At 40.5% G+C, this 17,753-nt stretch overlaps 1 protein-coding gene across 6 annotated transcripts in view; it reads left to right on the plus strand.

The window, feature by feature from the left end:
* Nucleotides 1-17,753, plus strand: part of MKLN1 (muskelin 1) — a 98,527-nt gene that overhangs the window by 46,866 nt on the left and 33,908 nt on the right. For all 6 annotated transcript variants that reach the window (XM_055808980.1, XM_055808981.1, XM_027778694.2 and 3 more), the window contains one exon: nucleotides 5,147-5,259. In XM_055808980.1, coding sequence (XP_055664955.1) covers nucleotides 5,147-5,259 — 113 coding nt within the window. The remainder of the gene's footprint in view (nucleotides 1-5,146; nucleotides 5,260-17,753) is intronic.

The raw sequence follows: 17,753 nt of genomic DNA on the forward strand, positions 1-17,753 counted from the left end.
CGAGAACATACTGTGTTAAGTGTGCTAAATGTCAGTCGTGAAATGCTCTGCTGCTATTTCTGTAGGCCCTGGTGAAATATTCAAGCAGTAAAACACAAGCTTGTACTGTGTTCCCAGATGAGTGAAGTCCTAATTCAGTTTTGGATGAGGGTGTAGGCATCTAGCACTCTGCTACCTTGATTAACATTGCTTTGATTATGCCCTCTTAGGTCTTTTTATAATTCAGATATGGCATTTTGAAATAGCAATGCTTATCCTGGAAGGAGGTGGGAATGGGTAAGTGGATTGCCAAGTTCAAGTTTTAAGGAATAACATTAGTACTTTAGAGAAATATGTGTACTCTGTTTTGGAGATTTGGTTTATAATTCCATAGTTAAGGTGGAATTGATCTCATCCGCTCTTACAGGGTGGGCACAGTTTTATGTGAACAACAGTGTAGTCCATAAAGCCATATATTTTTTGTCAACAGTTCTAGACTATACAGAAATTATTCTATTAAACAAAAGAATCTTTAGTGATATATTCTGTTTCTTTAAATGTTCGTCTTCTATTTCATTTAGATAAAGCCTTCTGAAGATTTCTGATGAGTCTGTTTTAGAAATAATGTCTAAGGAACAAGAATGATTTTTTTGTCTGCATTTCTCTTTGGCAAGTGGAACATTTTTTGAAGGAAAATATTAGTGAAATGGTCTTTATTGGTGCATTACCTCTGCGTTACTCACTGAAATGAAACTACTCTGTAATTTTGGTCATATGTTATTTTGGTTTTCCTTTTGTAGAAAGGAATTATGCTTCCTTGATTCTATTAGAAAAGTGAGAGCAAATCTGTAGGTTGGGAACAGTGGGAGATTCAGAGCAGCGGGCACAGTGTGCCCATACTATATGTGGGCAACACAGTGGAACTGATGAGGCTGGTTCAAAAGCAGCATGGAAAGATGAAAAAGATGAAGTGAGAGCAGCAGGCCTGAAGAAGGCTGCTGTTTTGCCTGAGGAAAACACTGCTATCCATAAGAGGTTTAAAGACAGGACTTGTGTACAAGATGAAGAGATCTCTGAAACAAAACACAGATGGCTTCTAAGCTCTAAACCACAAACAGCTGCTGAATCCTGGAGGTTACTCAACTTTATGGTGCTGTCACATTTGAGAGGAAGACTGTATGCCTACCCAGACCAGCCATAGTCTGGAAAAATTTGCATCCAGCCACCATCTACACTGAACTATGATGCAGAAACTGAGTGGTGTGGTAATTAAAGAAAACTTAAGGTCTGGGTTTATAATTGTGCTCTTAAGTGCTCCATACAGAGTAGGCAATGCTGCTTGCAGATAACTAAATCTCTGGTTACTACATAGAGAAGTGTCATCCTTCGTAGAAGGCTTTTGAGATATCGTACACCTGGGTATTTTTACTTCTGAGAGAAGTCTGTCTTAGTTCTAGGCACGCTGATTCTCAAATACACCCTTGTCGAGTTTGGGCTGGTAGCAAATTGGGAGGGCAGCAGCTGATGAACTAGAGAATAGGGCTGTTGAGTCAAAGGGACCCTGTTGGGCTCCAAGGAGAGCCTTGTGAGGTTCAGCCAAAGCAGATTCAGAGTCCTGAACTTGGGATTGTAACAGCTGTGTGCAATAGTATAGGCTGGGAACTGACTGCATGGAAAGATTTGCAAGGTGGTAGACAGCTGAATGTGCATCAGCAATGTGCCCTTGTGGCGATGAAGGCCAGCCTCCTGCTAGTCTGTATCAGCAGTACAGTCAACAGGCTAAGGGGAAGGATGGTGTTCCTCTGTTTGGTGCTTGAGGCTGCATATGGAGTACTGTGCCCAGCTTGGGCTGTCCAGTACAGTAAGTGTTGTGACAATCTGAAAGTAAGCCCAGTGAAGGCCACCAAGGTGGTCAGGGGATGGAGTACGTGATGTATGAGGAGGTGCTTAGGGGGCAGACTTCTTTTGGGGGATGCAGAGGGATAGGATAAAGGGCAGTGGACACATTGCAGCAAGGGAAAAATTCCAATTAGATATTGAGGAGGGAGGAATTGTAATAAAGATGATCAGTCATTGGAGCAGGTGTCCAGATAATCTGAAATAAACATCTGTGGAGATAGTCAAAGTGTGACTGAATACTTCCGCCACAGACAAGTTGCACAGGCAAGTTAGCCACACTGAGTGGTTTGGGACATGACTGATGGACCAGACAGCTTGCAGAGCTGTTTTGGTCCATAGTTCTTTTATATTCTGTGGAGCGCTGTTCTAGCAGGAACATGGAAATACCATTTGACTGAAGTGTTTAGTTAAATTTGTCACCAGGATTGGAATGTATTCATTGTGCCTATTTCTTAGAAGGTGAAAACAGGGATGCTTATGCATACCAAGCATCTTTTATTAGCCTGGCTTTAGCAGTTTGCCATGTAGCATCCTGATTGGATGGAAAGACCTGCTACCAGGATCCCACCGAGGATTTCGGTATACGGAGAAGATGGAGTTAATGGAAGTTAGAAAAGCTGACTTGGAGAACATATGTGAACCTAGACTGAAACTACTCTGCAATTTTTGGTATTCGGTATAGATTGGAGAAGTCTGCTTTGCATACTCTTCTGAAAAATAGAACTTAAAGGAAAGGTTGACAGGAAATATGTTAATTTTTGGGAATGTATGTTCTCTAATCATTTGAGGAGTGCTCTGGCACCTTCTAGTCTTCCAAAGAGTAAGGGAAGAAAAGAATTCAGATATTATAGAAACATTTTTGACTGAGCAAGCAGTTTAGAAATATTCACAGAACATATTTAATTCTGAGTGTTGAATTTGCATTCAAAAATAAATGTAGAGGAAATAAAGTTAAGATGTTGGAGGAGGAATGTATCTTCCTAAATGTAGCTGGTAAAAGCTTTAGATAAATGTAACTGCTTTCATGGTTTTTTTTGTTGCCTTGCAGGTAGGTTTGAAAATTCTTCTGCTCTGTCCCTAAAGCAGAGTAGAGGTTTGCTTTAATAAAGCAGCATCAATATTGCTGTGTTACATATTGCTCTGATACAAAGGAAGAATCTTTCCCTCTGCCAAAGCAAGATGCTTGCATCTTGAGTTCCCTAGTGCTACTGAAGTAGAAATAGTTACATTGATGTGAGACTGCTGTGCTCCCCTCAAGCTTCCCCACTCCCAACTGGAAGTTTGTGGTTTCTTCCCTGTGTCTGCCCTCTTCTTTGAGCACTTGCTGATACATTGTTTAGGTGGGAGTGCTGGGCATATATCCTGGCTCTGTCCTGGTTGGATCTCTGCAAGTGGGGTGAAAAATAACCCCACAACCTCCTCACAAAATCTGAATTGACAAAGCAGAAAGTGTGATACTGGTTGGGGAAATTGGGGAGCAAAGTTTGACTTTAAAAACCAAAACCAAACACACCACACACTCACATACACATACCACACACACACACCTCCCAGTCAAACCAAACCAAAAACCACCAAACAATTTTTCCATATACCATTGGAGCAAATTGCAGACTTTAGAAGAACTGTGAGAAATTATTTTCTTGACATTACCAGCAACAGATGCATTTATGCATTAGGAAATGTTCATTTAAAAGTACAGTCATCCCATAACAATACCTATATAGTTCTGTAATAAGTCATAAGACAAAAAAATATGATAGTCATTCTGAGCCTAGACAGTGATGGAGCCTTTCTTTCATCTGAGCTACAGTTTTACATCAAGATGAAAAATAAGTTTGGCACACTGTGCATGTACATTTGTGTTATCACTGTTGCTCTCGGGATGCTCATACTTCGCAGTAGCTGTATGACTGTACTCCTCTTTCAGTGCTTACATGCCATTTAATTCTGTCAGCTTGATTTAGGTAACTTTCAGAATCTGAGTTTTCATCGGATTCATTCAGGTTTGCTATTAAATTTCATCTGAGACAACAAAGCCCTTACAGGCAGGCATGACGTTTTGGCAAGGCCCCAATAGGATACTTAGCTGGTGCCAAGTCTTTTATTTTTCTCGGCTATCAATGAAGCTGTTGTGGTAATGTGGGTTTTGTGAGCTGTGAGAATTTATGCACACAAAGGGACCTGCTCTTTGCAGGGAACACTGGGAGCCCTGAGTCCAGGAGGAAGGGTAATTAAAGTTAATGAACCAGGGTAACCTTTCCATGGTGATGACCACTACCCTGATGGTAGGTAAGGGTCAGGGACTATTCCCATTTTATAGTCATGCTTCTAACTCTGCTCTTTAATTGGTGTTGGATTAAAAATTGGCCATTATCTCCATAATAGAACTGGTTTGTGGATTTTAAAGGAGTTTTTCAAAGCTCTGTGAGTCTTTAGTGGTGTGTTCTTCTTGGTCTTGGCTTTGTGTTTTGTATTAATGCAGTCTAAAAATGAAGTATTTTTAGCATTTGAGACCAGATAGCGATGTTTCTATAATGGGAGCAGCCTAGTTATCTCTCCATGTCACAACAGAGACTTCTTCCTTAAATGCTTCCCCATGTTCAGAGGCTTCATATAGTTTTATCAGTGAGTCTGAGAAGCCTTCAAACTTGCTGTGTGCAGAGCAGTTGGGGGGTTTAGGTGACAGACTCTGAAGATAGGCCTGAAACAATGATTTAAATCTGTAACTCTCTTACTTGCTTTTGTGGCATCAGGTAAGTTACTTTATGCAAAGTATTTCACTGGAAGAGGATTTCATGGGTGAAGTAAACTTTTCTAAGGGATGGACTAAACAGAAAAGCTTTGCTGTGGCTGTCTCAGAAGTCTTCCTAATATATAGATTTTGCACCTAACAGGCTACAAGCTGAGATGTTATTGATAGATTGAAATGCATAGCATCCAAAATGTTAAATATTGTTCATTTGTCTGTCTTTAACTTTAATCAGAAGGCGGTGGATTTGATTGCCTCTTATGTAATGTAGAAATAGCAAATGACTTCTTGAGAGTTGTCTATCAATCCTAAAAACTTTGATTACTAAATCAAACCACATTTCTTTGTCTCAGTGACTAGGTTCCATTCAGAGAGGAGCAGTGTTTCAAGTAAGACTCAGTTTCAGTTTCTGTTCTGATAGTCTGTCTATTTCAGACGTGTTTTATAGGTATTAGCCTGTTTAAAGACATTCTCTTTTTAAAACAAAATTGACATGCTCTTTCTTTTTTTTAATAGAAACTGTTTATTTGTTTGGTGGCTGGGATGGAACTCAGGATCTGGCTGACTTCTGGGCATACAGTGTGAAGGAAAACCAGTGGACCTGTATATCCAGGGATACAGAGAAAGAGGTAAGTTCTGCAAATGTACGTATTGTTAATAAATAAATGAACCGATGCGCAGAAAAATGCCGTGCTTCTGAAGTGCTTGTATTGATGTGTAGCATGCAGTGAGAGCCACAAAATTCAGACCTTCAAGTTCTGAGGACTTCTGAAATGCTTACATTGGGTAAATGTGAGATGGATGTCAATTTTAAGTGTTAAGATTGCTGGAGGGGAAAGGTTCATTTCTCAAGAGCAGTCCAATTGGCCAGAAATCAGTTCAGCGAGTAGGACATGAGTTAAATAATTTGATAGGACTGAACAACCAGACTTGCTAATAAATGTTTCAGACCTGATGGTGGTAGTGAGCCTCAGAACAAATTGTTTGGGTTTTTTTAGCTTCTATCAAAACGTGTAGAAATGGACGGCTAACAGACAGAAATGTAGAGGACAGGGTAACTGCCAGAGGCCACACAATCCCGAGAGCTTTTGTGGTGTTCGTTTGAGCCACTTTCCTTGGCCTGTTTTGCTCAGTATTTGATGTATGAAACCTCTGAAATGGATGTTGCTTGGCTTACAAGAGGTAACAAAAAAACCCGCATCTGAGACCTTTGGCTTGTGTAATTCACTTTACTGTATGCTGTGAAGCATTGAAGTTTCATGTAGTTACTGTGTTTTGAGTTTGTTACTTGTTTGTCAGAGCATAACTTCAGGAAATGCATGCAATCCCTGCTTGAAGGTATCAAAAGTTTGAGATTCCAGTACTTTTTGACAAATTCAGGGGTTGATTTGCTTAACTATTTGAGAGAAGTATAAAAACATCTTCTTTCCCATTTGTATTTTTCCAGTTTCTTGTTACAGCTTATTTTGTGAGCTTCTGTACCTGATGAAATAACACTTTAATATTAGCCATTTTTTCCTGGCAAAGGTGTTTAGAGGTTGTAATCAAACAGGACAAACAGCCTGAGCTGAAAAAAAATCTCACAGTAAGGCACTTCCTGTAGCCTTCAGATCTCAGTGCCTGTCATGCACTTAACGTTTCAAACATCCTTTATAAAATGGGCTATAATGAAACCAAATGTGATATTTTGGTTTCTATCATAATAGAGCTGTATAAAGATATAAATATATTTATAACTATAAAAATATAAACTTCATATCCTTGTAAGTTGGGATTTTTCACTCTTAGCCCTTTCATCACTGCACATGGCTACTTGTATGTTTACTGATAACGCTGCTGAAGCTGGATTTTAGTCTTCCAGGGCGCAGTCCTGTAGGCTGTGCTTCTGTTTGCATTGAACCAGGGGGTTTACTATTTTTCTCACTGTTTACCCAACAAGTAACCTCCTTAAGATAAGGAGGGGTGTGTGTGATGTAATACCAAGGGGAAATTGGGACTCTTATCGACTAATGGTAAAGATAAACAGCTGGACTTCCTTTCCTTTGTCTCTCTTTATAAAGAGCTTGGGAAGGTGAAGAACAGACATAGAAAAGGAAGGCATGACAATTTTAAATCTCTACTGTTACTTTCCTTCTTGCTTTGTGGCTGCTTAGCATATACATTTGGCTAGCTCACGTTGCAGTGAAATGGGGCCTTCTTGGCAAAAAAGGGGTTACTGTGCTTTCTTCCTGCACAAACCAGTGTGGGTAGTTCTGGTATTTAAAGGATTAATTTCCTTTTTTTCTGGGATCCTGCCGCATCCAGTTGAGCTTCTGTAAAAGCTTGGGAGGCCTGGCTGGGATGCAAGGCATCAGCAATGCCAGGAGCAGTGTATGTTTTCAAGTTCCTCTTGTCTGACTATAGCAGAGTAATGCCGGGATGGGAGAAAGAAGGGCTGTGCAAAGGAGAGCTGTGGAGGAGACACAGTAGAAGAGTCATGGGTTGATATAAAAAGTGGCAATAAAAGAATTTGGGAGGAAGAACAGTTACAGGGTGCAGTGGAAGGTCAGGAAATGGAAACGGAAGATGGGAATTGGGCTTAGAGGAAGCAAGATAGGGGAATTAAAAGAAAAAAAAAGAATGAGTTGAATGGGGAATTTTGAAGAAGAGATGTACTTAGAGACAAGTGTGAAGAAATGTGTGTGGCTTTAGAAACGGACTTCTAGAAGGACTCTCTGCGCGGATGTAGTCTGCAGTGGAGTTCAGAAGGCGGCCTGCTGAGGCATAGTCCAGTGCTTTGGTGACTTACTGAGGTACAGTGAACTGGCAGCAGCTGTACTTGCAAACCACCAGTGTGTTGTTTTGGGTTTGGTTTTGTTTTGTTTTGGATTTGTTTTTTTTCCCTAAAGAGATCTGGATAAAACCTGATTTAGAAATGAAAAGGTCAATATCAAATTTTGAGAAGCAAATTCAAAAACAAAGACTCCAGATGTTTCTCTAATAGGGACATTGACTGTTCACAAACAATTTGCTGAAAGGAAATGTCTGTTGAAATGGAATTTTTAAAAATATTCAGAGTAGGTTTCAGTAGACCTTAGTCGTATTTTTGTGTTGTACTGTGCTGCTGGTTCTGCTTCTAACTCTTTTGTTCTGATTAATCGGTAACAATGGTTAAATTAGCCGCTCAATAATTCAGCTTGGACACAAGTGGAATATAGTAAAAGTTGCATGTTATCCAGTGCTATCATAGAAGTTATGCACAGTGACATTTTTGGGATAAAGGTACTGGTAGCTTTCGTTGCAGTGTGTTCTGAAAAGGCTGTGTGACCTTTTTGGTAAACTCTGTTGCTGCTGTTTTTCAAAATTTGTCACTGAGCTGGAGATAATGTGTCTCTGTTACTTAAAGTTGCATTTGTGGTTTTTAACAATTAGACTACCAATTTTCTGTAGTCCTTTTTACGTCAGGAAAAAATGCTTGTAGCTCTGCTGGAGTAGCTGATCACTTACAGTCTCAAAAAGAGAGTCTGGATGACCTGCTTGCAGCGTTGGGCTGAACCTCCAGTGTGTACCATAACTGCTGACAAACAAACCCACCTGAGAACTTCCCCGCCACCCTTTAGTGTATGGATCCATCAGGGCTCCTGCAGTTCTTGTCAAATCACCCTTCTCCAAGACTGCATCCTTCCAAGGGGATGCACTGTGGAGCAGCTCATGACCTCTGAACTGTACCCACAAGTTCCATCTCTTCTGTGGAGCACTGGAGTATGCAACAACTCTATGGATCAGTTGGCATGAAGTATTGCTAAAACATGTTTAGTCTAAGAGCCTTTAAGGGTTTTTACCCTGAACCAAGTGGAATGTTCTGACAAATGCAGTTGTCTCCAGGGTTTATTAGTGGTTGTAGATCAGTAGACCTTTCTAGCATTTGGGAATAAATAGTTTTGAAAAAAACAAGCCTTGTTGTTCCTTGGGCATTTTGATTCTAGGCCAGTGTCAATTAATAGAGAAACCTAATGTGTGTGTTTTGATGTCTAATAGTTCTAGTTTCCAAGCAGCAGCTTTCTCTTTTGAAGGCTAATTTAGTGAAATTCAATACAAGAGGACACTAAGTGAGCCATTGGAAAGAGTTTGCTTGGTGTAAATTTGTAGTTATGTGGATTTTTAAATAGGATCAAAATGCTGGGGATGTTGATGCCTCTGGGGTTTTGATAAATGAGAATGAAGAAGCGTGATAGTTGGTGTATTTTGTATGTTACTAGTATTCCTATACTTTGTTTCAGTATACCCTAGAGACACCAGAAGAGATACAGGATCTCCCTTCAAACTGTGTTACTGCACAAATCGGTAGCTTCTGTGGTGCATATTTGTAAATATGGTATGTTGACTTATCCTAATTCTGACTTTTTAAGAGGAAAACCCTGCTCACAAATCAGCTCTGTGCAGGATGTGGAAATTGTGCAAATGAGTTAGGTTTACGTGCCGCTGTGTTTCTCAAACTTTTAAAGTGTTTCTTGCCAAAGACAGAAGTGAAGGTCTTGTCATGGGTTGAGAGGATAAATAGTTTCTCACAATGAAGGGAAGTGTAGGTCAACAAGTGTCTACTGTTCAGTAGGTTCAAAATGATCTAGAAAATCAATGTATTGTAAGGTGACAGTTTGCTGCTAACACAAAGTGCTTTTCCAGGACACTGAAAGTAAAAGCTGACAAGTATAGAAAGCTCTCACAATAGTGAGAACTGGGGTGAATTTCATCTGCTATTGTGTTTCTAGTTAAATTTTCTATGGTGTCTGCATGCATTTCTTTACATTTGTTGACGTGTATGAATTTACCCAATGTCATGTTACCACACAAGCATTTTATACATTTGTAAGAGTTTGTGACACCTATGACTGTTGTTTTTTTTTATTGTGATGCAGACATACGTAAGCTTATCTATGTAAAGCTTTTACCCTGTGCTGTTTCCAGTGTAGTAACTGAACTAGTCTCAAATATTGACTCCTTCCCACAGATGGTGATACAGTTTGGAAGACGCTTTAAGTAACTCGAGGGTTTTTTGTTTCAAATACTGTGATGTTTATGGGCTTGAGATCTAATATACTGAATCTGCCATGTTCTGCTTCTGAGTAGTTCCAATTGTACAGATGCTCAGTTGTACGAGATGCCTGGTGCCACAAAAGCACATAGGGAGAAAGCAGCTGTCCCCAAAAGCCTGCAATAGAAACTTGGATACTGCAGATACACCTCTGAGCCAACTTCCTAAATAGTGTAAATGCCTAGAAAAGTAGGGACAAAGAAGGCAGATGCTGAAGTGAACCAAATAAAAAGTATTCTAGGCTGGTCCTAAATGTCACATGCTAATGTTTTATTTTCCTCCCTGCTTAGTAGCATAATGGTTTTAAAATGTTCTAGCCAGTAGTCTTTCTCCAAAATGTTAGAGACTTTCAGATATGGCTGACTTAACTCTCCAGTGGTTTCCACACAGAGCCTAAAACAAAAAGACCCTGTTGAGGGCGAAGTACCTAATTTTTTATTTTGCATTTTTTAAGTAAACTTTTGAAAAGGTTTTCAGCTTTTAAAGGTAACTTATTTGCTTGTGCTACCTTGTGTGCCTAGGGAGTTCTGTCCTCTTAACCCTTGTTTATCTGTCTTTTTTAACTTTGACATTTTTTTGAAGAAAAGTTCACCCATATTTTAAAACAGCTCTGGGTCTTAAGTTATTCAGTTCCATCACTAGGTACCTGTTGTTCTTGTTTTCAGCATGAAAAAGGTGCAGAAAACCAGCCAAACTTCAGTTATTCCTAATACCAGATGTTTCAATGCGCAGAGGTTCCTTTCTTCCACATGCTGGTATTTAAGTCAGTCTCATAGAGAAGGGAGTACTTAAATAAATGCATTATGCACAGCGTTGTGAAGGCTGCAAAGCTTTGGCAGTTCTGGAGCTTGCGTGTGCCAGTCTTCAGATTATACGTGGATTTCCAAACCATTATAAAGCCTCCAGTTGCAAAAGGTGCAACCTGTAAACTACTTTTACACCTTGAAGTAATACATCATGCATAGTTGATTTGTGGCGTTTATGTTCCGATAAAAATCACCACTTCTAGCTCGTGATGAGTTTACCGCTCTGATCTGGAATGCAGGTTTAATTTACTTGTATGACTTTATTAGGAAGTTATTGCATCATCCAGTTCCCTGTTAATTGCAGATGAGGCAGTATACAGAGACACACTATGGTGGCTGAGAATGTGTGTCCAGGAAGATGACACATTCTTGAACTGCTTAAAGTATTACAGCATTATCAGGTAAGGATTTAGTGAAGCAATCAATAGTGGTATAAGGAACGCTGATTTATATCCTTTTGGGTTTTAAAGACACAGAAATACATACCTGTAAGAAAAGAGACAGCTGGAATCCTTGGAACCCTGCATTTCACACTGAATGGATGGGGAAAAAGGATTTTAAAGAAATGTGGGGGTAGAAGGTGGGAGGAAAGCTTATTCTCTTGCCAGCAGGGTGAAAGTAGCTTCACACACCCGTCAACTTTGCCTTGGGAGCAGAGTAGTCTTATTTCAGCTGGACTGTGAAAGACTTCAGTTACATTAACGCTCCTCAAGCTGTACAAATAGAGAAGTCCCCAAAGAAATATTAGTTATCCCAACATGGTAACATAGGGGAAACATTCTTAAGTAGTGTAATAGACAAATCCTTAGCTAAATTGTCTGGGTAATTACATGCTTGAAAATGTAACTTTTTGTGGACCTTGCTGCTAATAATGTATTTCTGCCACTGGGTTTTAGAGGTAATTAGGACTTAAGCTTTCTGGACTGTCTCAAGAGCATGTACTGGCAAAATGGATAGTGCGTTGGTATGCGGAGCTGAAAGAGCCTAGTATGTTTAATTGGACTTAATGACAGGGCATGTATGTGATGGAGATTTTATACTGGGATTCAAGAACTGTTGCGTTCTAGTCCTTGCATTGCCCCGTGCGTGCTTTGTTTTCAGTACTCTGTCTCTAAAAGGTCTTCAACATGTGCTTGCTGCCTTATGCTTAATTCTTCTTGGTATAGGGAAGAGAAGTGTTTAGCATGGTTCTTTGCAGACCTCCAGTGAAAACGCTTGTACTGTTTCTTGGCTGACTTTCGTCTGTGTAGATTATTGCAGAATGGGAGATTCCTTGTTTCTGAAACTATGATACAGCAAAGGCTAGCTGTGTGCTGCACTTCTGGTGGTAATTGATGTGGTTTCTGCAGCTGGATAACGAAGTTATGTTCTGAAAGGTTATATAAACAAAAGTTTCAGAAGCTGCATCTTTCATACAATCACAGAATGGTTTGGGTTGCAAGGGGCCTTAAAGACCATCTAGTTCCAACCCCTTGCCACAGGCAGGGACACCTTCCACCAGCCCAGGTTGCTCCAAGCCCCGTCCAACCTGACCTTGAACACTGCCAGGGATGGGGCGGCCATAGCTTCTCTGGACGGCCTGTGACAGTGCCTCACCACCCTCACAGGGAAGAATTTTTTCCTTATATTTAATCTAACTCTATCCTCTATTTTTAAAACCATTCCCCCTTGTCCTGTCACTACGTGCCCTTGTACAAACCATTCCCCCTTGTCTTGTCGCTACATGCCCTTGTACAAAGCCCCTCCCCAGCTTTCTTGTCGGCCCCTTCAGGTACTGGCAGGTGCTCTAAGGTCTCCCCGGAGCCTTCTCTTCTCCAGGCTGAACAGCCCCAACTCCCTCAGCCTGTCTTCATAGGAGAGGTGCTCCAGCCCTCGGATAATCTCTGGCCACCTCTGGACTCGCTTCAACAGGTCCATGTCCTTCTTACATTGGGGACCTCAGAGCTGGATACAGCACTGCGGGGGGGGGGGGGGGGGGGGGGGGGGGGGGTGTCTCACCAGGGTGGAATCTCACAAGGGCTTTCCTCAACTGTCACTTGGTTCAAAAGAAGACATGGCAATCTCCACAGTTCCGTTTGTTTTTTTAATGTAGAAAATATTCTATTCTCATATATATATGTGGGGTTTTATCCTTTGCTATGTTGCTGTAATAGCTAATAGAGGAAGCCTGCATTAAGCTGTACTTACTGTCTGTATCCTAGAGATGGGAATCTCATAGCCATGGGTTAGCCCAAAGGGAAGAAACATATAGCCACTTTTATGACTTTCTGACACCTCTGGATACAAACTACTCCTTTGTCATCTGTTTAAGACTGTCTTCACTTTCTCAGAAACATTTGAAAGCCTGTGAAAAAGTATTTAAACTTAAAATTTCATGTTTATCTATCACCAGCTTTTCAAGGACATTTAAAAAAACCAAAACAAACCTTCAAAAATTCGAGCCTTGCTGCATCTTCATCTTTGTGGCTAAACAGTTCAAAAAATTCTTTTCAGCCTGCTAGCCTGTTAGTCTGCAAGTGTGACTGTAGTTAAGCTGAAGAGTTTGCATCTATGGAAAAATCTCTCTTGGCTGGACCTTCACTAGCCATTGTTACTGGTAATGAGAGGACAGCGTGAACTTACGATGCATGCAAAAATGACCTCATTCAACATCCTGCAATTGTTAATGGGGTTAGTTAAATTCGGCACATGAGGGATGTTGTCCTGAGGGCCCATCTCTCAGAGCTGGTGAAAGCTCTGGTTCTGTGGTGGGTCGTCTGTTGTGTTTCATCAGTGTTACTGAAAGCAAAGCCGAGCAGTCGACGTGTAACAAATCAATGACCTTCTTGTTAAAATTTAAGAAACTGTAATTTTACTCATGTTTCATCAGTGTGAATAGTGCTTGGTTTGCAGGTTAATTGTGCCTTTTGTTAGAATTAGCACAGTATTGATGTCCTTTTGCTGCAAGGTTGTCTTCTACTAGGGTATTACTTCAGTGGTTCTCCTGTTTGCATTTGTAAGGTGAATCACGTAGTCTGGATGACATATTTTTGACTGTAAACTAAAGCCTAGACGAGACCTTCATATGTGTTCCTGCAACCTTATTTATGTGAATGAAAGAATGAATTCACACTCTTTGTGTATTTGAAGCTCTGGGAGTTTTTCCCCCTTTGTTCCACTTGCTTGCCTAAAAATTCTCTTGGTCATAGGATGCCTTGATTTGCTGCAACAAGAGATCCACGGTGTTATGCATTGCTGGAAGGCCTCGATGATACCTTGGTGTGAGAGCAAGCCAAGTGAGAGTGCATAGCTCAGAAATGACCCGGGAATGCGGCTCCCTGTGCTGACAGTAACTCAGGCATTGGTTGCCAATGTTGTTTCTGCACTGTAGTCAAACTCACGCAACAGATATCAGAAGCAGAATATTGGGGCTTTGGAAAGTTCACGAGTCAATTCATAGGGGGCACTTTATTCCTTTAGAGGTTTGTTAATCAGGATTCATCAGAAGCCCATAGGTCATGTGTTAGTTCATTCCTCCATGAAAATAACTTGGAATTAGTTGTTTCTGCAAACAGTCCTGCAGGAAAACTAATCTTTAACAGGTAATCAGTCTCATGGGAACAGCACGTTAAGTATCTATTCATTTTCATAGCAGTGTTATCTGCTACACTGAATCTGCTCGTGTGTGCTGTGGCGAACCTGCAGTGATCACTGAAGGATGCAGCAAACTGTGAGTAAAGTTGTATGTAGGACTGGAAGGGATGGGCCCCTCATGAGTCATCAAATCCAGTCCACTGCAGTCATAAGGATCAGGATGTATGATCTCTGAGCTTAATCTTTCGATTTATAAGCTCATTGAAGAGTCTTTCAAAGATAGAACACTGGGCTGTTTATTTTTTACTTCTAGTCTAAGCAGGGAAAGTCTCTTTGTGGAAGGCTCATCTTGAGGCTGTGAAGTATCAACAGTGAGAAATTAGGACTATCTGAAATGTCTGCATGCTTTTAGGAAGAAGAAGAAGAAAAAGCTTCATCCTGTTAAATTTTGTTTTCCCACCTTAGAGATGCATCAAGACAGTGTGCTAAAAGCTGCCTCGGACTTTAATTTGCTCCATCAGGTCTGAGTCAGATGCCCAGAAAGGACTTCGGAACGAAATCTATTTCGTTGCATTGCTATAGGAGGGTACTTGTAAGCAGATTAGGCATAGCTCAAATACTATGTCAACTGCTGACCGAGGGATATCTTCCTTGTCTTAATTATGGCTAGACTTATTAATAGTTAATTATTTGCAAATATTTGTCAAACCTTTTGGTATTCAAACCTGATATTTGTTGTAAGGCATTTAATTGTTTTGTGTGAAAAATTGTGGACCTATAGCTTTCCAGTACTGGTCCTGGCAAGTTTTAAGTGTTGTGATTCTTAGCCAGATTCTGATCTATTTAATAGGCCTCCCAAAATATTTATTGGCAGAACATATTTAATTTGCATACTCTCAAATAATATTCTTTATAGCTAAGCACAGCAGCTGTAAAAGGAAGCTGGAATACCTGTCATCTTTCATGAATAACAGCAAGAGGATCTTGGAGTGGAAATGCGTGGCTGCTGACCTAGTGTAACTGTTAGCTTCATATGCTGCTTTAAGCTTCTATAGAAGGCAAACTTGCAGAGTAATTGAATGAATGGAGTGTACATTCAACATCCAGGATATGTTATTTTGGAGCTAGACTCCCATCTTGTGCTTCTAGAAATATTTGAGTCCCAGTTTAATATTTTGCTGTGGCTACCCAGTGTGACATTCAAAGGTTTTTGTTTAGTGCTAGAGCTGTCAATCTCGGACATCAAATGACATGCATAGCACTGATTTCTGTCATCATATATGGTAGGAAAAAGTAGCGGAATATGCTGTTTATGGGATGGTTTTGGGTGCTTAGGGAACCCTTATAGACAGTGCATACCCTTAGCTGTGTGCCTGTGTTGGGCTGCTCTGGCCATGAGTACTGTCGTGATGCTCCTGTTGTATGACTGAATGTGCAAGACCCTGCTCCCTCTTGGACTTGGTGCTGCTGGCATGTGGTCAGTGATTGCAGGGGTGTTAGAAGCAATACATCAGCCTCCGCGTGTTTTGGGCTAATGGGGAATACAAATGCCCTATGCTACTGTAAAAAGCAATAGATGCAATTCTTCCGTTAGGTTTCTGACACTCCTAGGTTATAAGAAAATTAAAATGCCTTCTGTAAGCAACTTCTATGGGATGAAAGTGTTTTGTTTTGTGTATGGCTGTAGCTATTTCTCTTGCTGAATTTAGTACTTGCCTAGAGTAAAATCATTTTGAGCTGCAGCTTAAATATTTGGGGAGTACGCTTTAGCTGAAGACTGGCATTGATACAGCACTAACAAGCTCTAATCTTAAAAATGTATAGACTTGAACAAATGCCAAGAATAATATGCATTTCATTTAATTTTCAAGATTGTGGCGAACTTTCCTTTTTTTTTTTTTTTTTTGAGGGGCGTGGAATGAAGGAGGAAGTGAATTATACTCTGACAGTGGGAAATGAGAGCAATTAATCTCTGCAGTTGTGTGTAGGCAGGAGGGGCTATTTGTTGCTTGACAGAGTGCTCTCAGAACTGGAAACAAAGTAGGTTGTTTGTGTCTTTTTATGTCCTCGTCCTAGTTTGCTGTAGGACAAGAGCATTTACCTCATGACGCTTATTTTTGAACTTTATACTGGAGGCAGTGTTCACATTCCATTCAGTCTTTTACAGCACCGAGAAGGGAGAATTAGTCAGCTGTTCTTTGTTTTTATTTCCCTGACTCTTGAACAGGGTCCAGGCTTGCTCCTGAGGTTTTTCATCTGGATCTGTTTGAATAAAACAGAGTTTCTTGCAACTGAAACCCCTTTATTCATAAAAGGTTATGATAACCAAAAGAGGCCAAGCTTCCCCAGTTTTTGTTTGGGGGTGGGTGGGATGGGGAGTGGAACTGGCTTCCTGCAGTCCTGTTCGCATTAAAGCAGTTTCATAGGACATTTATTTAAAAACAAAAAATGAAAGCTATCGTGTTTGTGCCTTAGCAGAGCATGCCAGGATGCCGTTGCTAAGATGATGCATGCTGATTCTGGCATAAATAGTTGTTTGAACAGACCCTACCCTAAGGAGTTGAGTCCCAATCCTTTATCTCCTGTATAGGAACAAATCAATTATTCTAAGGAGGCAGTGTTGTCTCTTGGTGCTGTTGTGTTGCTTTTTGAAAACGTTTTGTAAGTTAGTCCTTAAGTGGGATAATTGCTTTCAGCATTTGCAAGTTAAATGAAGAAAGCTCTAATTAGATTTTATAAAGTGGCTTAGCATGTTGAGAAGGCTTTTCATAAAGTATACTGTGTATTCACTTGGCATTGCACAATTGAATTTCACGTAGCGCTGACGAAACCAAAAAATCCTATTTGGTCTTGGTCACTCCTGGGTGCTTAAAGGATTGAAAGCCTGTCTTAGGTACTCCTAGCTATACATACTCACCCCCTTTCCCTACCATCCCACCCTCATCAGGGCATTTATCTGTATTTTAGAGACCGGAGGAACTGCATCTTGACCAACCTGTTTGAGGAAGATTATAGGAGTAGGGTACAGAAACTTGGTGTTTTGTAGCACTTTAAAATGGGGTCATGGCACATACTGTTTAATCTGTCTTAGCTGTTATTATGCTGTGCTAATTGTACAGTGGTGCTGGGTGGCAGAGAGCCATTTTGTTCAGGTTAGTCTTGGCTCTGTGTGGGCGCTTACTGAGTTCCACAGAAACTGAACAGTGCCCATGCTTAGTAATCCTTGGTATTGTTTGCTGTCCAGTAGGTTAGAAATGTGATATGCTAATGCTTTACTGTTGCCTTTGCAGCCTTGGCATAAGTAGAGGGACTGGCTGAAGCAACATAACGCTTTGCTTGCCATCTGAATAAGAACTTAGCCTAGTCACAAGCTTCCTTCACGTGTGGTTTCTGCAGTGCGTGTGCCAGAAGCTTCCTGATGAGAATTGGAAAGAGTCCCCAAAGCCGGTGTTTGTTCAGATCATTTGGGTGCTGTTGCTGGATGTGACTTACTAGAGTCTCTTTAACTAAGATGCACTCTGGGAAGTAATACCTTAACTGAATCAGTTAATCAGTCCTTGAAGCTTCATCTGCAAAAATGTAGATGCTACATGTAAACAACTTTGAACACAGTTCAATGAAACTAGATCTAAAGAAAAGCAGAATCATAAAATCATAGAATGTAGTTAATGTA

Source organism: Falco peregrinus, chromosome 6, assembly GCF_023634155.1.
Source record: "Falco peregrinus isolate bFalPer1 chromosome 6, bFalPer1.pri, whole genome shotgun sequence".
Lineage (NCBI taxonomy): Eukaryota > Metazoa > Chordata > Aves > Falconiformes > Falconidae > Falco > Falco peregrinus.